The following is a 22,288-nucleotide window of genomic DNA, read 5'->3' as shown; positions in this document are numbered from 1 at the left end:
GGCCTGGGTACCCAGGAAGCCTGGGCCGGCCTGTATAATAATTAAGAAATAATTAATTGCATAATAATTGAGCTTGTATAATAATTAAGAAATTTGCTACCTCCTTTCAGGTGGCAACCCTTACCAGGGCTCTAGCATCTCCTGAATCAGTTTAGTCTCCCTGAGGCCACCAAGATGTGGGCATGTCAAAATGGGTGGCACCCTGCCCAGTCAAAGCACTTCCACTAACAGGCCCTTGGGTGGGAACTAGAAGACAGCATCAGGCTTTGGGCTTTCAAAAAGTATTTCTTAATTTAGAGACTCCTGTTCCTATAGTCCCATTAAGAGTAGGTTCTTGATTAATAAGCATGGCTCATGAAGATCCACAGAACCACAGAATCCTGGAGCTAGGAAGGAATTCAGCAAACCCCTAAGGTGGGAGAGTACTTTGCCCCAAATCCGCAGTTCATCGTCATCTGAGCAGTCTCATCTGCCAACAGCTACACTCCCCAAACACAAGAAGCCAAGGATTTGGCAATGCAGTAAAAAGATAAGCCTAATTCAGGGAAACCCTACATTCAGCCAAAATTTTTTGCTGGCAGTATAAAACCCCCACTTCCTTCTGAATTCTGCAATCTAAATGAAGTCAAGAAGGGCAACAGGGCTTTTACAAGCCTGGCCAACTGAGTGCCCACACAATGTCAGACAGAAACAGCCCAGGACCCAAATTTCCATCTGACACCTGCCCTGCCCCTGACTGCATAACTGGTGTCTTCAGTAGTTTTACTGGGCCCATGGTGAACAAACTTAACACAGAGAAGAAGTGGGCATGACAGCCTCTCTATTGGTTGTCCTAAAGAGATAGGAGGATCTGAGGCTTGATGGCAACTGCTTAGGCAGCGAGCCCCCAAACAAGCCTTTGGCAATAGGAAGCCATTTCCACACATCCAGATCACTTTCCAAGCTGATGGGTGACTTCCCTTCTGTCCCCACCTCTCCCCAACCCCTGTCTCACCCACAGAAAAGTAGCACATAGAAAATATGGCTTCCAGGGTGAGAAATACAGGGAATCCCACAGTGCCCTTGGGGGACACAGTAATGTGGCTCCAACATAGACCACTGTACAGATCCAGTAGCACAGGAAGAGCTGCAGGCCTGGGAGAAAAGTGACAGCAGATGGCCGGTCCAGGCTTCCTGGGTACCCAGGCCTGTAAGGCCACACTCATATGAGGTGGGCAGCGCCCTTTGGAACCATATCTATGGTAGGTCTATAGACCAAGGGCTCCACTCTGTGCCACACACATCCACACACATACATAGGTACACACAACATAGAATTCAATAGCTTGAAGAAATTGCCTATGATTCTTTGACTTGCTTACCTGGATCTGAATTCTTCCGTAACATTTTAAATCAATCCAGGTGTACCCATCTTCAGAAATGATGGATCCCAATGTCTCAGAATTACAGAGTCCTCAACATGTCCAAAGCATGTCGTGGAAATTATTCCACCATGAAGACTAGAATAGCCTAACCCTCTTCATGGATTCAGCTTGCTAGTTCAGAGGGACTAAGACACTCTCTAGCAAATAACTAACCAAAAGGGCAGGGAAGGGAGGTAAAAGACGTCATAACCAGGCCAGTAGAATCCCCTGGTCTGGCCATTACATGTGATGATTTCAAATGGGTTCTTAGTACCTTAATTTTGAGGGAAAAGAGTAGAGGAAACCAGCCAATGCTTTGCATGCTTAGTTTCTGCCTATGACACTGAACTCAGAGAACTGAGATCTTTGGAGAAACCAAAGATGGCTCAAATGACTCGTGATAATAAATGAACGTATTACTGCTAGCTGACAAATGGAAGTTTCCTAATTATAAAGCAGAACCAGCAGCCACCACCATAGAAAGCCTATCCCACAGATGGAGAAGAGGCAAAGCACTGAAACTCAGTCTGAGGGACCTACCCAGCCATGGGGGCAGGGCCAAATGGGGCTTCTTCAGAATCAGCAAAGCAATTTTTCTCATCAGCAAACCAGCTTCAGAAAAGTCTGCAATCAGGGCACTCTCTTCCAGGCCTAGAGACCCAGGGAAAGGGGTATAGGGGTATCCCAAGGCAAAGAGAGTCTACACTTCTTGCCCGGGAAAGGCTACTTCCCTCCCAAGATGCCTGGGATTTTCCACTTCAGCAGGGGGAAGGTAAGTCACACAGCAAAATAATGAGGGCACAGAACAGATGACCTCCCTATAGAGTTTTGAATCAGAAACACAGCAGGGCAGATGTGTCCGTTCCCTAGTCTAGGAGGAGCTAGGTCCAGCCCCTGCACATCCTCCCCATCAGAAAAGCTGAGGCCAGACCAAGAATTCATCAGACCAAGGAGCTACAACAGGACATCAGAGCTGAGGCTGCAAAGCCAGGACTGAGACCAGACCAGGCAGGAAACTGTCAACAGCTTTGGTCACCAGGCCTGGCTGCCCTCCAACATGAGCTGGCGCTTTCCAAATTGACATACCACATGTCCCTAATATTCTCTCTTCAAGTAATACCACCATCAAAGCAGGACATTTCCCAGAGCCTTCTTCAAGCCTGGTGTCTGCTCAGTGGGACTCAATCCCAGAAGAAGCTGTTAAGTCACCCACTGTTTCAGTTTACAAACTTCTTACGACTTGGTGACAAGCGAAACTACATTCTGACAGCAACTGCAAGTTCCCTAGTACCCCGGACTTCCCGTTTTTTCTTGCTGTACCCCCTCCTGTTAAATCACAGACTCATCCATCTCCAACCCCCAGAATATAGAGAAAGAGCACAACACTACATCTTAACTCCTGAAACGTGGAGAACACTTCTCCTTCTGAGAGCTTAAGTACCAAATGGAAACTACTTTTCCCCCTTGGTCTTAAATGTATTACTAGATTCTGAACTGGACTCTACTACTATGTAGGAAAGCAGTCATGGGTGGTAATTCTGGGAGATCCAGATAGGACATGCCAGTCCTACACGGGTGGCATAGGAAGCCAAGTTGCTGCTTCCTCCCTGTGCACTCCCATTTGTCCGAACTCTCTTGATCTCAGCTGGTGCTTGCTTCAAATCAGCTATGATGCAATCCAGCAACTAAAGTATTTAGTTTATAAATGCTGACAGCACAGCCTCTTCTGGTCACGTATGCATACTAAAATACAGGGGAGAGTTGCGGGGAGGAGGGATATATGGGAAATCTCTGTACCTTCCTCTCGATTTTGCTGTGACCTAAAACTGCCCTTTAAAAACAACGAGGGGTTGGGCACGGTGGTTCACGCTTGTAATCCTAGCTCTTTGGGAGGCCGAGGCAGGTGGATCACCTAAGGTCAGGAGTTCAAGACCCGCCTGGCCAACATGGCAAAACCCCGTTTCTACTAAAAATACAAAAAGTAGCCAGGCATGCGTCTGTAGTCCCAGCTACTCGAGGTTGAGGCAAGAGATTTGCTTGAACCTGGGAGGGGACGGTTGAAGTGAGCCAAGATCATGCCATTGCACTCCAGCCTGGGCGACAGAGCAAGACTCCTTCTCAAGAGAAAAAAACAAAACAAAACAAGAAAAAACAAGGAATGAGCTCTCCAAGCAAAAAATCCATTGAGATGCAAAGGAAGGAAACTATCATTGCGGAATTGCGCATGTTACATTAACGTTTTTGGAGCAAGGGAGAGCTCATCTCTCCCACAAGCAAATTCCAGCCCAAGGCATTGATACTAACAAAGTGCCATGCTGTGATGTGCAGGGGCAGACAGCGTCCCCAGGCTCCCTACATGCATGCATTCCCACAGTTTGCCCTTTCTTGACCCCAGAAGCAACAGGCCCCTTCACCCTCGAGGGCCACTCTCAGAAGTTTGAATTAATGGCGATCACCATGCACAGGGAAGGCTGTGGACTTCTGACATAAAAACACTTAGCGGAAGGCTTGGAAAAAGTCTAGTAGGAGCAAGACACAAGCTGGACTAATTATCTAAAACAAGAGACCTGGTTTGGGGATCTTAATGTTCTCAAAAAAGAGAGAAAAATTATTATTATTTTTCATTTTGCACTTTGTGCCATAAGGCATTTTCAACAAAACACAGAATCTCATTTCTTTCTAGGGAAAATGATTGGGAGACCAGCTCATTGCTGGTACAGAAGCCTGGCTCAGTCCTAATTCCTTCATAGGCAAGACACCAGGTGAACTGATAGAGCCGAGCTGGAAGAGTTCTCCAAGGCAGAGACTCTGAGCCAAGGAATGTTCAAAGAGCTAGCATGTATTGTGGGATTACTATGCGCCAGGATTTTTTTTATATTCCATCATGTTCCATGTTCACAACAGCCCTAGAAGGGAAGAACTATTATTACCCCCGTTTTATAGGTGAACAAACAAGGGCACAGATCCCTGATGTAACAGCCAGGATCAAACAGCTGGGAAGACGAGAAAATCTTTCCCAGGCTAGGATAACAGAGGGTTTGGTTGAAAATACAGGCGATTAGGTGCTACCTCTGAAAAAAGGAGCCAGGATAGGAAGGAGACACTTTTCCCTGTATGCCCTGATGTCCTATTTGAACATTTTATCATGAACACGAACTTCCTATTTTAAAAAACACTTTTTATTGAAAAGATAAATCTGTGTGTTGTATTATGTCACTCAGTTCAAGTACTTGAAATTTATTGAATTGTATTTTCTAAAAAATAGATATTTGAGCAAAAGCAATCTCACATTACATAGACAGAACACAACGCACGGCTGCGGAGCTGAGAGCAGTGACTTCGTTTCATGCAGGAAAGAGAACTTGGTTCAGGAGCGTCTACGTTGCTTAAGACCAGAGAGCACTAAAAGTGAAACCATCCAGCCATCCTCCCCCATTTTCATTTTCACACCAAAAAATCCCACCGCGGCAGAAGACCACTGTCTCTCTGTTTAGACAATCGGTGAAGAATGGATGACCTCACTTTCCCCAACAGGCGGGTCCTGAAATGTTATGCACAAAACAAAACTTGAGTAAATGCCCAACAGAGGTCACTGTTTTATCGATCTTGAAGAGATCTCTTCTTAGCAAAGCAAAGAAACCGACTGTGAAGTTAACACCATGTTTGGTAAATAAGTGTTTTGGTTTTGTGCAAGGGTCTGGTTTCAGCCTGAAGCTATCTCAGAGTTGTCTGGGTCTCTGGAGACTGCAGGGACAGCCTAGTCTAGAGCCCATTTGCATGAGACCAAGGATCCTCCTGCAAGAGACACCTTCTGAGGGAAGACAGCTTCTGAACAAGCTTGACCCAATAAGAAATCTTTGGGTGCCAGTGGGGAAGCAGGTTCAGAGCCCAGAGCCGTGCCTACGTCCGTACTTTGCTTGTAGCTTCTTCTGATTTCAAATCAAGACTTACAGGGAGAGGGAGCTATAAACACAAGCTCTAGAAGATGCCACAAGGTCCTCCTTTGACATCCCCAACAAAGAGGTGAGTTGTATTCTCCGCCTTTCTGCCCTGAACCAAGTGGGCTTTAGTAATTTCAGGGCTGCAGGAGACCCAGTGGAACAGTGGTGAAGAGACTCAGGTGGCAATGGGGAGAGCACTGGCAGCACAAGGCAAGCCTCTGGCACAGAGAGCAAAGTCCTCACTGGCAGGATTCCCAAGGGGTCACTTGGGAGAGGGCAGGGTAGCAGCCAACCTCCTCTAAGTGGGTTGAAGCAGGTGAAGAGGAAAGTGGCAGAAGCCATGCGGTGGCAAAAAGGAGTCACACACTCCACCTGGAGACGCCTTGAAGTAACTGCACGAAATTTGAGGGTGGCCAGGCAGTTGTACAACAGCTGCTCACAGGGAGAGCCAGAACACAGAAGAACTCAGACGACTGGTAGCATTACCTTCTTCCTAACTCCAGGCTGGGGGGCTGCGATGGAGTCAGAGGAAACTCAGTTCAGAACATCTTCGGTTTTTACAAATACAAATTAACTGGAATGCCAAATTCTAGCCTGTTAATCTGGTCACTTTTTTTTTTTCAAAAAACATAGCTTTAGCTTATTTTTTTTCTCTTTGTAAAACTTCGTGCATGACTTCAGCTTTACTCTGTCAAGACATGCCAAAGTGCTGAGTCACTAATAAAAGAAAAAAAGAAAGTAAAGGAAGAGTGATTCTGCTTCTTAGCGCTAGCCTCAGTGACGACCTAAGCTGCACTTTTCCCCCTAGTTGAGTCTTGCGATGCTAAAGGACGTCACATTGCACAATCTTAATGTTTCCAATCAGCCCCACCCGCTCTGGCCCCACCCTAACCCTCCAACAAAGATTTATCAAATGTGGGATTTTCCCATGAGTCTCAATATTAGAGTCTCAACCCCCAATAAATATGAGACTGGAGATGTCTGAGGCTCATTCTGCCCTCGAGCCCACCAGGAACGAAAGAGAAGCTCTATCTGCCCTCCAGGAACCCAGATATGAACTCCGTCTCCACAAGTAAGTGCAGGAAATCCCTAGCCCTGGAACGGCCAGCGGCGGTCGAGCCCTGTGTGAGGGAGGGGTGTGTGGCCCAGGGAGGGCTGGCGGGCGGCCAGCAGCAGAGGCAGGCTCCCAGCTGTGCTGTCAGCTCACCCCGCCGCTCGCTCCCCTCCGGCACAGGCGCCTTCGGTCCAGTTGCCTTCTCCCTGGGGCTGCTCCTGGTGTTGCCTGCTGCCTTCCCCGCCCCAGTACTCCCAGGAGAAGATTCCAAAGATGTAGCCGCCCCACACAGCCAGCCACTGACCTCTTCAGAACGAATTGACAAACACATTCGGTACATCCTCGACGGCATCTCAGCCCTGAGAAAGGAGGTGGGTAGGCTTGGCAAAGGGGCTGAATGGCCCGTGTGCGCATGCGTTCCCCTTGCCCCTGTTTGTGGACTGGGGCTGCCCGCATTAGGAGGTCTTTGCTGGGTTCTAGGGCACTGTAGATTTGAGGCCAATGGGGCCGACTAGACTGACTTCTGTATTTATCCTTTGCTGGTCTCAGGAGGTTCCTTTCCTTTCTGGAAAATGCAGAATGGGTCTGAAACCCATGCCCACCCTTGGCATGAGCTGAGGGTCATTGCTTCTCAGGGCTTCCTTTTCCCTTTCCAAAACATAAGGTCTGTTAAGCTCCTTTTTGTCCCTTGGGCTTTGGAAGGACTAGAAAAGTGCCACCTGAAAGGTATGTTCAGCTTCTCAGAGCAGTTGCAGTACTTTTTGCTTATGTAAACTCAATGGTTAGGATTCCTCAAAGCCATTCCAGCTAAGATTCATACCTCAGAGCCCACCAAAGTGGCAAATCATAAATAGGTTAAAGCACCTCCCCACTTTCAATGCAAGGTATTTTGGTCCTGTTTGGTAGAAAGAAAAGAGCACAGGAGAGGAGATTGGGAGCCCACACTCGAATTCTGGTTCTGCCAAACCAGCCTCGTGATCTTGGGTAAATTCCCTACCACCTCTGGACTCCATCAGTAAAACTGGGGGTGGACTAGGTGATCTCATAGGTCCTTCCAGCTGGAACATTCTATGGTTTGAATTATATTCACCTAACTATTGTCAAAATTGCTGTTATTAAATATCTACTGTGTGCCAGGCACTTTAAATAAGTATTGTGTCTAATCTTCAACATTTGCAAGGAAGGTTTTTGGAGATAAGGAAACTGAGACTCAGGATTAAGTAACACACCTGAAGTCACAGGTGAGCTTGGAACTGAACCCAAGTGTGCCCCCACTCCACTGGAATTTGCTTGCCAGGATGCCAATGAGTTGTGGCTTCATTTTTCTTAGAGACTTTCCTGGCTGTGGTTGAACAATGCAAAGGCCCTCTAGTGGTGTTTGTTATAGGGGCACTTAGGTGATAACGATTCTGGTATTCTTTCCCAGACATGTAACAGGAGTAACATGTGTGAAAGCAGCAAAGAGGCACTGGCAGAAAACAACCTGAACCTTCCAAAGATGGCTGAAAAAGATGGATGCTTCCAATCTGGATTCAATGAGGTACCAACTTGTCACACTCACTTTTCACTATTCCTTAGGCAAAACTTCACCCTCTTGCTTGCAGTGCCTGTATACATATAGATCCAGGCAGCAATAAAAAGGGGGTAAATGTAAAGAATGTTATGTAAATTTCATGAGGAGGCCAACTTCAAGCTTTTTTAAAGGTAGTTTATTCTTGGACAGGTATGGCCAGAGATGGTCCCACCGTGTTGAGATTTTAACAACTGTCAAATGTTTAAAACTCCCACAGGTTTAATTAGTTCATCCTGGGTAAGGTGATCTCAGGGCCTTTTCCCTCTCTGGCTGCCCCTGGCAGGGTTCAGGTCTGCCCTCCCTCCATGCCCAGCTCATTCTCCACAGTGAGATAACCTGCACTGACTTCTGATTATTTTATAAAAGGAGGTTCCAGCCCAGCATTGACAAGGGCAAGAGTGTAGGAAGAACATCAAGGGGGAGAATCAGAGAAGGATCCCCACTGCCACATTCTAGCATCTGTTGGGCTTTGGGTAAAACTAATTACATGGAGCCTCTGATTGTCTGGTTATTTAAAATGATGCTGTCCAATGTCCCAAAACATGCTGCCTAAGAGGTACTTGAAGTTCTCTAGATGAGCAGAGGGAAAATATGTCAAATTGTGGCAGTTTTAACTTTTCAAATTGATTCTATCTCCTGGCGATAACCAATTTTCCCACCATCTTTCCTCTTAGGACACTTGCCTGGTGAAAATCATCACTGGTCTTTTGGAGTTTGAGGTATACCTAGAGTACCTCCAGAACAGGTTTGAGAGTAGTGAGGAGCAAGCCAGAGCTGTGCAAATGAGTACAAAAGTCCTGATCCAGTTCCTGCAGAAAAAGGTGGGTGTGTCCTCCTTCCTTCACCTTGGTGTGGGAGAAGACAGGCTCAAAGACAGTGTCCTGGACAACTCAGGGATGCAATGCCACTTCCAAAAGAGAAGGCTACATGTAAACAAAAAAGTCTGAGAAATAGTTTCTGATAGTTACCGTTAAATCTTTTTTTGTTTGGTTGGCTCTCTTCTGCAAAGGACATCAATAACTGTACTTTAAACTATATTAACTGAGGTGGATTTTAACATCAATTTTTAATAGTGCAAGAGATTTAAAAAAAAGGGGGGGGGGCAGAAAGAAGTACATCCATCCCCACCCAGTGATCCACAGAAACAAAAACCAAGGGGCATAAAATGATTTTAAGATTTTAGTTATTGTCAAGTGGCATTCTTCTCATTGTAGTTGTTTCAACTCTTTTTCCTACCTTTTACCAGAGAGTTAGTTCAGAGAAACGGTCAGAGACTCAAGGCTGGAAAGAGGTACCAAGGGCTTTGGCCACCAGTAGCTGGCTATTCAAACAGCAGGGAGTAAAGAGTTGCTGGCTAGCATGTGGAGGAGCCAAAGCTCAATAAGTAGGGGCCTAGAAGGAAACCCTTGGTGCTGATCCTGCCTCTGCCATTTCTACTTGTTTGCCTTAAGCCAGGGTTTCTCCTATGTGAACGTGCATGGGAATTCCCTGGGCATCTTGCTGTGGTGTAGAGTCTGACTTGGCAGGCCTTGGGTGGGTTTGAGGGTCATATTTCTAGCAGGCTTATATCCCTGGTGATGCTGCAGAATTCCAGGACCACACTTGGAGGTTTAAGGCCTTCCACAAGTTACTTATCCCATCTGGTGGGTCTACGGAAAGATGTTTCCCAGTCCTCTTTACACCACCAGATCACTGGTCTTTCGACAGATCCTAAAGGGATGGTGAGAGGGAAACTGGAGAAAAGTATTAGATTTAGAGGCCACTGAAGAACTCATATTAAAATGCCTTTAAGTATGGGTTCTTCATTCATATACTAAATATGAACTATGTGCCAGGCATTATTTCATATGACAGAATACAAACAAATAAGATAGTGATGCTGGTCAGGCTTGGTGGTTCATGCCTGTATTCCCTAAACTTTGGGAGCCTAAGGTGAGAACTCCTTGAACTCCTAAGGCCAGGAGTTCAAGACCAGCCTGGACAACATAGCGAGACCCCATTGCTACAAAAACACAAAACCAAACAAACAAAAAGATAGTGGTGCTTCCCTCAGGATGTTTGTGGTCTAATGGGAGACAGAACAGCAAAGGGATGATTAGAAGTTAGTTGCTGTGAGCCAGGCACAGTGCTGATATAATCCCAGCACTTTGGGAGGCTGAGGTGGGTGGATCACTTGAGGCCAGGAGTTTAAGACCAGCCTGGCCAACAATGTAAAACCCCATCTCTACTTAAAAATACAAAAAAATTACCCAGGCATGGTGGCGCACACCTGTAACCCAGCTACTCAGGAGGCTGAGGCACGTGAATCGCTTGAACCCAGGACACGGAGGTTGCTGTGCACCACTGCACTCCAGCCTGGGTGACGGAGTGAGCCCTGCCTCAAAAAAAAAAAAAAAAAGAAGAAATTCATTGCTATGGAAGGATCCTACTCAGAGCAGGCACCCCAGTTAATCTCATTCACCCCACATTTCACATTTGAACATCATCCCATAGCCCAGAGCATCCCTCCACTGCAAAGGATTTATTCAATATTTAAACAATCCTTTTTGCTTTCATTTCCTTCAGGCAAAGAATCTAGATGCAATAACCACCCCTGAACCAACCACAAATGCCAGCCTGCTGACGAAGCTGCAGGCACAGAACCAGTGGCTGCAGGACATGACGACGCATCTCATCCTGCGCAGCTTTAAGGAGTTCCTGCAGTCCAGCCTGAGGGCTCTTCGGCAAATGTAACATGGGCACCTCAGAGTGTTGTTGTTCATGGACATTCCTTCTTCTGGTCAGAAACCTGTCCACTGGGCACAGAACTTATGTTGTTCTCTATGGAGAACTAAAAGTATGAGCGTTAGGACACTATTTTAATTATTTTTAATTTATTAATATTTAAATATGTGAAGCTGAGTTAATTTATGTAAGTGATATTTATATTTTTATGAAGTACCACTTGAAATATTTTATGTATTAGTTTTGAAATAATAATGGAAAGTGGCTATGTAGTTTGAATATCCTTTGTTTCAGAGCCAGATCATTTCTTGGAAAGTGTAGGCTTACCTCAAATAAATGGCTAACTTATACATATTTTTAAAAGAAATATTTATATTGTATTTATATAATGTATAAATGGTTTTTATACTAATAAATCACATTTTTAAAAATTCAGCAACTTAGTCTGTGTGTGTCACGTGAAGCTTAATAAAAACAAGTTTCATGTCACTGCCACCACCACCACCAAAAAAAAGCTATAATCAATCACATTTTATATATATATATATATATATATATATATATATATATATATATATAAGCGCCTACTACATGCCAGGCATCATTAAAGGTGTTGCATCCATCACATCATTTAACCCCAGCACTTGCACACTGCTTTCTGGTTGTGGAAGTCTAAGTGATTTATCTCAGTCACCCAGCTGGAAGGTCAGGCAGGGGCCCAGATTTGAAATCCAAGTCTACCTACCTACAGGTCCCCTACTCTTAACTTGTAAGTCCCATTGCCTCCCAAGAGCTGAGGGATGATGTAGAAAATTCCAAAACATGTTAATATAGGGAATATCTATAAACATGCGATCAAAGTCTTTGGGACTATACAACCACTGTATAAGGCATAACAATGTACAAGCTTCCAAATAATAACTAGAAGTTCTGCCTCCCTCTTCTGGGTTCCTAAAGCACTGCACCTATCTACCTGTCAAAGCATCTACCACATTGTACCACACCTTAAAATCAACGGTTTTTTTCTTCTCAGCCAGCATGTGGATGCCTCAAGAGAGCAGACTCCTTTCATGACTTAAAACTAATTTCAGGGGAAAAAAAAAGACAAGACAGGCACAGTGGCTCACGCCTATAATCCCAGCACTTTGGGAGGCTGAGGCAGGAGGATCACTTGAGGTCAGGAGACCAGCCTGGCCAACATGGCAAAATCCCATCTCTACTAAAAACACAAAAATTAGCTGGGCGTGGTGGCACACCTATAATCCCAGCTACTCAGGAAGCTGAGACATGACAATCACTTGAGCCCGGGAGGTAGACCCTGGGGCTGCACTCCATCCTGGGCAACAGAGGGAGATTCTGTCTCAAAATAATAATAATAATAATAATCAATAATTTTTTTAAAAAAGACTCTTTCCTATATTAATCTTTGCATCCTGTACCCATGGCCCCAAACCTGACCAATGAAGGCCCCAGTAAATATTTTTTGAGCAAAAAAAATATATATAGATGATCAAAGATAAGAAAGATAGGAAGACACCTCAATTCTTGTAGTCATATAGTGTTAGGGGAAATCACTCATTCTGTGTTTTTATGTATCTTCATCTTAAGGAAAAACAGCAATTAGAAAGAAACATTCAAAGGACTTCCAGAGAAGGCAATGAATAGCCAGTGCATGTACACCTACCTCCATTTCCTTTGCCACTGGCAGTAAACTTCATCTGCCCTCTCCCCTCCCCCACCTAGAGTGGTAGTGAGAGAGGCAATCTGGACAATTCAACATGGCCTCGCTTATCCATCTCAACACGACACTGGGAATTTGGTGCAGATTTCCCCTTTCTAACCCCTGCAGTATAAAAGTTCTGTCTCCTTATAAAGCTTTTCCCCACCCTACCCGCTACAGACTTCTTCCTCCAGGGGAGGAGTTCTTCTGGGTAAGGGAAAGTCCACAGAGGTCAAAAACCGAGAGGAGCTGAGCCAGAAAAGAGCCACATACTCTGATTTCTAGAAACCATGCATCACAAGTGGGCTTCCCAAAACTAGGGTCAAGTCAAAGAACAAAGAGAAATTGCGGTCAACTGATGCCTTCGTTCTTCAAACAAAAATGGGTTGAGTATCATAGATAAGTCAGGGAAAGCTCGTGAGAAAGAAGTGAAAGGATAGATATGATCCCTGCCCTCTTGTGCAGTACACTATGGAAGGGAAAACAGATATTAAATAAAGAATGTAAGTGTGATGAGGTTTCCAAAAAGAAATATGGGCTGTGCTGAGAACCCATACTAGGGGCACCGATAATGTAAGTGAGCCCTGGTTTGGCTGCTCACCACTCAAAAGCCAGACATGAAAGACAAGGGTGGTGGGAAGAAAAGTCAGTTCATCAAAAAGCCAGTAAACCAATAAGATGGTGAGCTAGCATTTGAAGGTACCATCTTGAATTTTAAAATTTATCACAGTAATTTTTAAAGAGAAACTTGGTATGGGAGATATGTGGGAGTGATGTGTGGTGTACGGTCTGTGTGTCTTGTTCTGATGGCTATCTCAGGTAACCGCCTGTCCGGAGGTCTGTTTGGCGTCATCTTAACTTCAGCTAGATGATGGATTCGTTGTTCATGATTCCTTCTAACCAGGAGGATTCTGCAATGGGGGCTCCCTGCCTCATTTGTTTAAAGATCAGCCTCTGGGATTTTTAAAGCAAGAGTATAATTAGATAAGCATGCATTGCCAGAGGGGAGTATCTAGAGAGGGAAGGAATGAAGAGGTTAGAGGAAAGAAAAGGAAGAAAAAGAAAGTGGGTGAGAGGCAGAGCAAGATGGCAGAATAGAAAACTCCTCCAATGGTCCCCCTGGCAAGTTAACAACTTTTTCCCTCTGCTTTTCTCAAGCAGGAGTTTTGCCCCATAGCCACCACAAATGCCAAGTTAACAACTATCTGCACAGAAAAGAAAAAACAAAAAATACCTTCATAAGAATCAAAACTCAGGTGAGCACACATAGTACCTGGTTTTAACTTCATATCACTGAAAGAGGCACTGAAGAAATTAAAAATCAGTCCTGAATCATGATGCTACCCCTCCCCTATCCACAGCAGCAGTGGTGTCGCGCAGAGAATGTCTCTGGGCACTGGGAGAAGGAGAACGCATCAATTGTGGGGCATTGAACTCAGTACGGTCCTGTTAGAGGAGAAAGAAAAACCAGACTAAACTCAGCTGATGCCCACTCATAGAGGGAGCATTTAAACCAGCCCTAGCCCAAGGGGAATTGTCAATCCCAGCAGTCCAAACTTGAGTGGCCACAAACCTCACCACTGAGGGCCAAACTTGAAAGGCAGTCTAGGCCTCAAGGACTGCAACTCTTAGGCAAGTCCTAGGGCTGAACAAGGCCCAGAGACCTAGTGGACTGAGGGGACATGTGACATACTGAGATACCATCTGAGGCAGCCAAGGGAGTATTGGCTTCGCCCCTCTCCTAATCCTAGGCTGCACAAGTCATAGCTTCAAAAGAGATTTTTTCTTTCTGCTTGAGGAGAGAAGACAGAAGAGCGGGGAGGACTTTGCCTTACATCTTGGATACCAGTTCAGCTACAGCAGGATAGGGCACTAGTCAGAGTCATAAGGTCCCCATTCCAGGCCCAAGCTCCAAGACAACATTTCTAGACACATCCTAGGCTAGAAGGGAACCCATTGCCTTGAGTGAAAGGACCAGTCCTGGCAGCATTCATCACATGCTAACTGAAAAGCCCTTGGGCCCTGAATAACCAGTAGTGATATCCAGGTACTATGTCAAGGGCCTTGGGTGAGCCTCTGAGACTTGCTGGCTTCAGGTGAGACTCAGCACATTACCAGCTGTGGTGGCTATGGGGCAAAACTCCTGCGGAAGAAAAGCAGAGGGAAAAGTAAACAGGGCTGTATCTTGTTGCACCTTAGGTACCAACACTGCCACAAGGGGGTAGAGCACCAAGTGGGATCTTGGGTTCCCTGATTCTAAGACTTAACTCATAAGTGGCATTTTTGGACCTGCCGTGGGCCAGAGAGAGGCCTATTGCCCTGAAGGGTGAGTCTCAGGCCAGACAGCATTCACCACAAGCTGACTTAAGAGACCTAGGGCCTTAAGGGAACATCCATGGTGGTCTGGTAGCACTCCTTAAGGCTACTGGGGAGCAGGGTGGGCAGTAGTTACAGGGTGAGGATTCTCTGCTTTTGAAAAGGGGAGGGAAGAATGAGAAGGACCACATCTTGTAGGTTGAGTGTCTGCTCAGTCACAAGACAATAGACTACAAGGTAGACTTCTAGGTTTTTCACTCTGATCCCTAACTCCCAGATGGCACTTCTGGACCTACCCTGGGGACCTCACCACCCTGAAAGAAAGGACACAGGCCTAGCTGGCTTTGCCATCTGCTGATTGTTGAGCCCCAGGGCCTTCAGCAAACATAGGCAGTAGCCAGGGAGTGGTTACAGCAGGCCTTGGGTAAGACCCAGTGCTGTGCTGGCTTCAGGTCTGACCCAGTGCAGTCATAGTGGTGGTGGCCACAGGGGTGCTTGTGTCACTCCACTCCCAGCTTTAGGTGACTCAGAACAGAAAGAGAGATTCTGTATGTTTGGGAGAAAGTAAAAGAAGAGAACAAGAGGCTCTGCCTGGTAATCCAGAGAATTCTCCCAGATCCTGTCCGAGGCTATCAAGGCAGTACCTCTATGATTCTGCAAGAACCACAGCATTACTGGGTGGGGGGTGCCCCCTAAAGAACAAACAGCTTACATTACAACACCTAAATCCTTTCAAATACCTGGAAATCCTTCCCAATAGGATAGCTACAAATAAGCCCAGACAATGAAGACTACAATAATACCTAACTCTTCAATGCCCAGACATCAAAGAACATCTGCTAGCATCAACACCATCCAGGAAAACGTGACCTCACCAAATGAACTAAATAAGTTACCAGAAACCAATCCTAGAGAAACAGAGATATGTGACCTTTCAAACAGAGAATTCAAAATAGCTATTTGAGGATACTCAAAGAATTCAAGATAACACAGAGAAGGAATTCAGAATTCTGTCAGATAAATTTAGCAAACAGATTGAAATAATTTTAAGAAATCAAGCAGAAGTTATGGAGCTTAAAAATGCAATTGGCATACTGAAGAATACATCAGAGTCCTTTAATAGCAGAATTGATCAACAGAAGAAAGAATTAGTGAGCTTTAAGACAAGCTATTTGAAAATACATAGTCAGAGGAGACAAAAGAAAATGAAAAACTATGGAGCACAACTATAGGATCTAGAAAACAGCCTCAAATGGATAGGTTTAAGTGTTATTGGACTTAAAGAGGAGGCAGAGAAAGAGATGGGGTAGAAAGCTTATTCAAAGGGAAAATAACAGAGAACTTCCCAAACATAAAGATATTAATATCCAAGCACAAGAAGGTTATAGAACACCAAGCAGATTTAACCCAAAAAAGACTACCTCAGGGCATTTCATAATCAAACTCCCAAAGGTCAAGAATAAAGAAAGGACCCTAAAAGCAGCAAGAGAAAATAAGTAAATAGCATACAATGGCACTCCAATACTTCCAGCCGCAGACTGTTCAGTGGAAACCTTACAGGCCAGGAGAGAGTGGCATGACATATTTAAAGTGCTGGAAAACAAAACAAAAAACCTTTCACCCTAGAATAGTATATCCAGCAAAAATATCCTTCAAACATATAGAAGAAATAGACTTTTTCAGATAAACAAAAGCTGACAGATTTCATAAATAACAGATCTGTCCTACAAGAAATGCTAAATGGAGTACTACAATCAGAAAGAAAAGGACATTAATGAGCAATAAATAGTCACCTGAAGGTATAAAGCTTACTGGTAATAGTAAGTGCATAGAAAAACACAGAATCTGATAACACAGTAACTGTTATATGTAAACCACTCTTACCCTAAGTAGAGAGACTAAATGATGAACCAATCAAAAATAATAAGTATAATTTTTCAAGACATAGCACTATATGATATAAATAGAAACCACAAAAGGTTAAAAAGCTGGGGACAAAGTCAAGAGTTTTTATTAGTTTTCTTTTTGCTTCTTTGTTTATGCAAATAGTGTTGTTGTTATCACGTTAAAATAATGAATTTTAAGATAGTATTTGCAAGCCTCATGGCAACCTCAAACCAAAAAATATACAATTGATACAAAAAAAAAATAAGAAGCAAGAAACTAAATCATATCACCAGAGAAAATTATCTTTAATAGAGGCAGACAGGAATGAAAGAAGGAAGAGAAGACCACAAAACAACCAGAAAACAAATAACAAAATGGCAGTAGTAAGTTCTTACTTATCAATAATAACATTGAATATAAATGAACTAAACTCTTCAATCTAAAGACATAGACTGGCTGAACGGATGAAAAAAAACCATTGATCCGTTGCCTACAAGAAACACACTTCACCTATAAAGACACACCTAGACTGAAAATAAAGGAGTGGAAAAAGATATTCCATGCCAATGGAAACAAAAAAAGCAGCAGTTGTTATACTTATATCAGACAAAATAGACTTCAACACGAAAACTATAAGAAGAGACAAATAAGGTCACTATATAATGTTAAAATGATATATTTGACAAAAAGATGTAACAATTTTAAATATATATGCACCCAACACTGGAGCACCCAGATATATAAAGGAAATATTATTAGAGCTAAAGAGAGAGATAGGTCCTAACACAATAATAGCTGGAAACATCAATACCCCACTTTCAGCATTGGGCAGATCTTCCAGACAGAAAATCAATAAAGAAACATCAGATTTAATCTGCACTATTGACCAAAATGTATCTAACAGATATTTACAGAACATTTCATTCAAGAACTGCAGAAAACACATATTTCCTCAGTACATGGATCATTCTCAAGGATAGATCACATGTTAGGTCACAAAACAAGTCTTAAAATATTTTTTTAAAATTGAAATAATATCAAGCATCTTCTCTGACCACAACGGAATAAAACTAGAAAGTAATAACTAGAGAAATTTTGGAAACTACACAAACACATAGAAATTAAACAATAAGCTCCTGAATGACCAGTGGGTCAATGAAGACATTAAGAAGGGAATTAAAAAATTTCGTGATAATGGAAACACAACATACCCAAACCCATGGGATACAGCAAAAGCAGTACTAAGAGGGAAGTTTATAGCTATAAGTGCCTACATCACAAAAAAGGAAAAACTTCAAATAAACAATCTAATGATGTATCTTAAAGAACTAAAAAAGCAAGAGCAAACCAAACCCAAAATTTATATCAAAATAAATAAAGATCAGAATGGAAATAAATGAAACTAAAATTTAAAAAACCCAAAGATCAAAGAAACAAAAGTTGGTTTAAAAAAAAAAAAAAGTTAAAAATTGACAAATCTTTAGCCAAACTAAGGAAAAAGGGAGAAGATCCAAATAAATAAAATCAGAAATATAAAAGGAGACATTACAACTGATACTGCAGAAATTCAAAGGCTCATTACTGGCTACTATGACTGACTATAAGCCAATAAATTAAAAAACCTAGAGGAAATGGACAAATGCTGAGATACATACAACCTACCAAGATTGAACCAGTAATAAATTGAAAATCTGAACAGATTAAATACAAGTAATGAGATTGAAGTCCTAATAAAAAGTCACCCAGTAAAGAAAAGCCCAAGATCTAATGGCTTCACTGCTGAATTCTATGAAACATTTAGAAAAGAAGTAATACCAATCCTACTCATACTATTCCAAAAAATACAGGAGGAAGAAATACTTTCAAATTCATTCTACAAAGCCAGCATTACCCTGATACCAAAATCAGGCAACAACACATCAAAAAAAGAAAACTACAGGCCAATATATCTGATGAATGTTGATGCAAAAATCCTCAAAAAATACTAGCAAAAATACTAGCATTCTAATTCAACAATACATTAGAAAGGTCATTCCTCATGACCAAATGGGATTTATCCCTGGGATGCAAGGATGGTTCTACATATGTAAATCAATCAACATGATACATCATATCAACAGAATGAAGGATAAAAACCACAGGATCATTTCACTTAATGCTAAAAAAAGCATTTGATAAAATTCAACATTCCTTCATGATAAAAACTCTTAAAAAACTGAGGATAGAAGAAACATATCCGAGCATAATAAAAGCCATATATGACAGACCCACAGCTAATATCATACTGAATGGGGAGAAACGGAATGCATTTCCTCTGAGATCTGGAACATGATAAGGATGCCCACTACCACCACTGTTATTCAACATAGTACTGAAAGTCCTAGCTAGAGCAATCAGACAAAAGAAAGTTATGAAGGGCATCCAAGTTATGAAGGGCATTCCTGGAAAGGAAGAAGTCAGATTATCCTTGTTTGCAGAAGATATGATCTTATCTGTGGTAAAACTTAAAGACTCTACACACAAAAAACTATTAGAACTAATAAACAAATTCAGTAAAGTTGCAAGATACAAAATCAACATACAAAAATTAGCAGCATTTCTATATTCCAACAGGGAATAATGTGAAAAAGAAATTTTAAAAAGTAATCCCATTTACAATAGTCACACATAAAATTAAATACCTAGAAAATAACTTAACCAAAGAAGTGAAAGATCTCTATAATGAAAACTATAAAATACTGATGAAAGAAATTGAAGAGAACACCAAAAAATGGAAAAATATTCCATATTCATAGATTGGAAGAATTAATATTGTTAAAATATCCATAATACCCAAAGCAATCCACAGATTCAATGCAATCCTTATCAAAATACCAATGACATTCTTCACAGAAGTAGAAAAAAAATCCTAAAATTTATATGGAACCATGAAAGACCTAGAATAGCCAAAGTTATCCTAAGTAAAAAGAACAAAACTGGAGGAATCACATTACCTGACTTTAAATTATACTACAGAGCTATAGTAACCAAAAGAACATGGTACTGGCACAAAAACAGACACATAGAACAGAATAGAAAACTCAGAAACAAACCCACACACCTACAGTGAACTCAGTTTTGACAAAGGTGCCAAGAACATACTCTGGGGGAAAAGACGGTCTCTTCAATAAGTGGTGTCTGGAAAACTGGACATCCATACACAGAAGAATGGAGCTAGACCCTATCTCTCACCATATAAAAAAATCAAATCAAAATGGACTAAAGATTTAAATCTAAGACCTCAAACTGTGAAACTACTACAAGAAAACATTGGAGGAAAACTCCAGGATATTGGTCTGGGCAAAGATTTCTTGAGCAACACCCCACAAGCACAGGCAATCAAAGCAAAAATGGACAAATGGGATCACATCAAGTTAAAAAGCTTCTGCATGGCAAAGGATACAATCAACAAAGTGAAGAGACAACCCACAGAATGGGAGAAAATATTTGCAAACTAACCATCTGACAAGGGATTAGTAACAAGAATATACAAGAAGCTCAAACAACCCTGTAGGAAAAAAAAAAAAAATCTAATAAATCAATCAAAATATGGGCAAAAGATTTGAATAGACATTTCTCAAAAGAAGGCATACAAATGGCAAACAGGCATATGAAAAGGTGCTCAAAATCACTTATCATCAGAGAAATTGTCTCACCCCAGTCAAAACTGCTTATATCCAAAAGACGCGATAACAAATGCTGGCGAAAATGTAGAGAAAAGGGAACTGTTGTATGCTGTTGGTGGGAATGTAAATTAGTACAACCACTATGGAGAACAAACAGTTTGGAAGTTCCTCAAACAACTAAAAGTAGAGCTACCATAGGATCCAACAATCCCACTGTTGGGTATATACCCAAAAGAAAGGAAATCAGTATATCGAAGAGATACCTGCATTCCTATGTTTGCTGCAGCACTATCCACAATAGCTAAGATTTGGAAGCAACCTGGTCCATCAACACATGAATGAATAAAGAAAATGTGGAACATATACACAACACAGTACTATTCAGCCATAAAAAAGGAATGAGATCCAGTCATTTGCAGCAACATGGATGGAACTGGAGATCGTTGTTCAGTGAAATAAACCAGGCACAAAAAGACAAACATCACATGTTCCCACCTATTTGAAGGATCTAAAAATGAAAACAATTGAACTCATAAACATAGAGAATAGAAGGATGCTTATCGAAGGCTGGGAAGGGTATTGTGGGGACGGGGGGCAGAAAAGGATGGTTAATAGATACAAAAAAGTAGAAACAATGAATAAGAATTACTATTTGGTAGCACAACAGGGTGACTATAGTAATAATAACATAATTGTACATGTTTAAAACAACTTAAAAAGTGTAATTCAATCATTTGCAACTCAAAGGATAAATGTTTGAGGGGATAGATACCTCATTCTCCATGATGTGCTAATTTCACATGGCATGCCTGTACCAAAACATCTCATATACCCCAGAAATATATATATATACTAGGAACCCATAAAAGTTAAAAATAATAAATAAGTAAATAAATAAAGTCAGTGATTAAAATATATTTTTTAAACTGAAGTACCTGATTATAAACTCCCCTCTGTTAAGATTTATTTATTTATTTATTTATTTAGAGACAGAGTTTCACTCTGTTGCCCAGGATGGAGTGCAGTGGCACAATCTCGGCTCACTGCAACTCTGCTTCCCAGGTTTAAGCAATTTTTATGCCTCAGCCTCCCAAGTAACTGGGATTCCAGGCACGCACCACCACACCTGGCTAGTTTTTGTGTTTTTAGTAGAGACAGGGTTTTGCCATGTTGGCCAGGCTAGTTTTGAACTCCTGGCTTCAAGTGATCCACCCACCTCAGCCTCCCAAAGTGCTGGGATTACAGGCGTGAGCCACCACCCCCAACCTAAGTTTTATTTTATTTTTATGGAAAATGAGTAATATATTTATTTTGGCTACTTTTTGCTGAAAAGTGGTGTAGTTGTGGGGGCATGGAATGGAACCTGGAGTTGAACCCTGAGTGGCAAGTATTTGTGAGTCCTTAGGCTTACAGAAGAGATTACGGGAGCATTATGGTGAGTGTGTAATAGCAATATAGTTCACAATGGAGGACTAAACCTATCTCTAGAATCATGGCTAAAATTATGAGTAATTTTTTTTTATCAGGAGAAGCCTGATCTAAATCATGAGGAAAGCCATTGATTTTAGGGCATGGTGGGATAAGACATAGTATTAATTTTCTTGCGTATGTCTTATATGCTGAGGATATGTTTTTGGAGTTACCCAGGATGTACACACAGCATTTATTCTTAATTATAGTGCATGTTTTTCACTGTCAATTGTAAGCAGAGCTTCTGTTGGGAGATGACAAGTTAGCTAAATACACGTATTTAATAGGCTACAGGAGGAGCTATGTATATTTATGAAGGTGGTCCCGACACAAGCACATTGAACAAATATGTATGTAACATATAGTCCATGTCTATTTTGTGTTGGAGACTTAATATTTAAATGTATTATAATTAGGCCATATATATCAAAAGGTCTTTTCAGGTCACAAAGCCATGAACGTGTATAATTTCTGTAAACTGACCAGAACTAGTCCACGGTTGGTGGTCTTTTTATCAAGAGAAATTTACTGAAAT

At 42.1% G+C, this 22,288-nt stretch overlaps 1 protein-coding gene and 1 long non-coding RNA gene across 5 annotated transcripts in view; one reads left to right on the top strand and one right to left on the bottom strand.

Moving 5' to 3' along the window:
- The window catches only part of LOC102140092 (uncharacterized), a 245,669-nt gene that overhangs the window by 158,310 nt on the left and 65,071 nt on the right, over nucleotides 1-22,288 (bottom strand). The window lies entirely within an intron of this gene.
- On the top strand, nucleotides 6,335-10,748 carry IL6 (interleukin 6). 2 transcript variants are annotated; one of them, NM_001287316.1, is made up of 5 exons: nucleotides 6,398-6,416; nucleotides 6,579-6,769; nucleotides 7,825-7,938; nucleotides 8,646-8,792; nucleotides 10,537-10,748. In NM_001287316.1, the coding sequence occupies exons 1-5, from the start codon at nucleotides 6,398-6,400 to the stop codon at nucleotides 10,702-10,704; spliced, it is 639 nt and encodes a 212-aa protein (NP_001274245.1). In that variant the 3' UTR covers nucleotides 10,705-10,748. The 2 variants fall into 2 exon arrangements, with proteins under 2 accessions (XP_005550058.1, NP_001274245.1); XM_005550001.5 differs by lacking the exon at nucleotides 10,537-10,748 and having other exon boundaries at nucleotides 6,335-6,769; nucleotides 8,646-10,004.

The sequence above is a fragment of the Macaca fascicularis genome, chromosome 3 (genome assembly GCF_037993035.2).
Source record: "Macaca fascicularis isolate 582-1 chromosome 3, T2T-MFA8v1.1".
NCBI classification, from domain to species: Eukaryota; Metazoa; Chordata; class Mammalia; order Primates; family Cercopithecidae; genus Macaca; species Macaca fascicularis.
The sequence above is the reverse complement of the archived record's forward strand: the minus strand, read 5'-3'. Positions and strand labels throughout refer to the sequence as shown.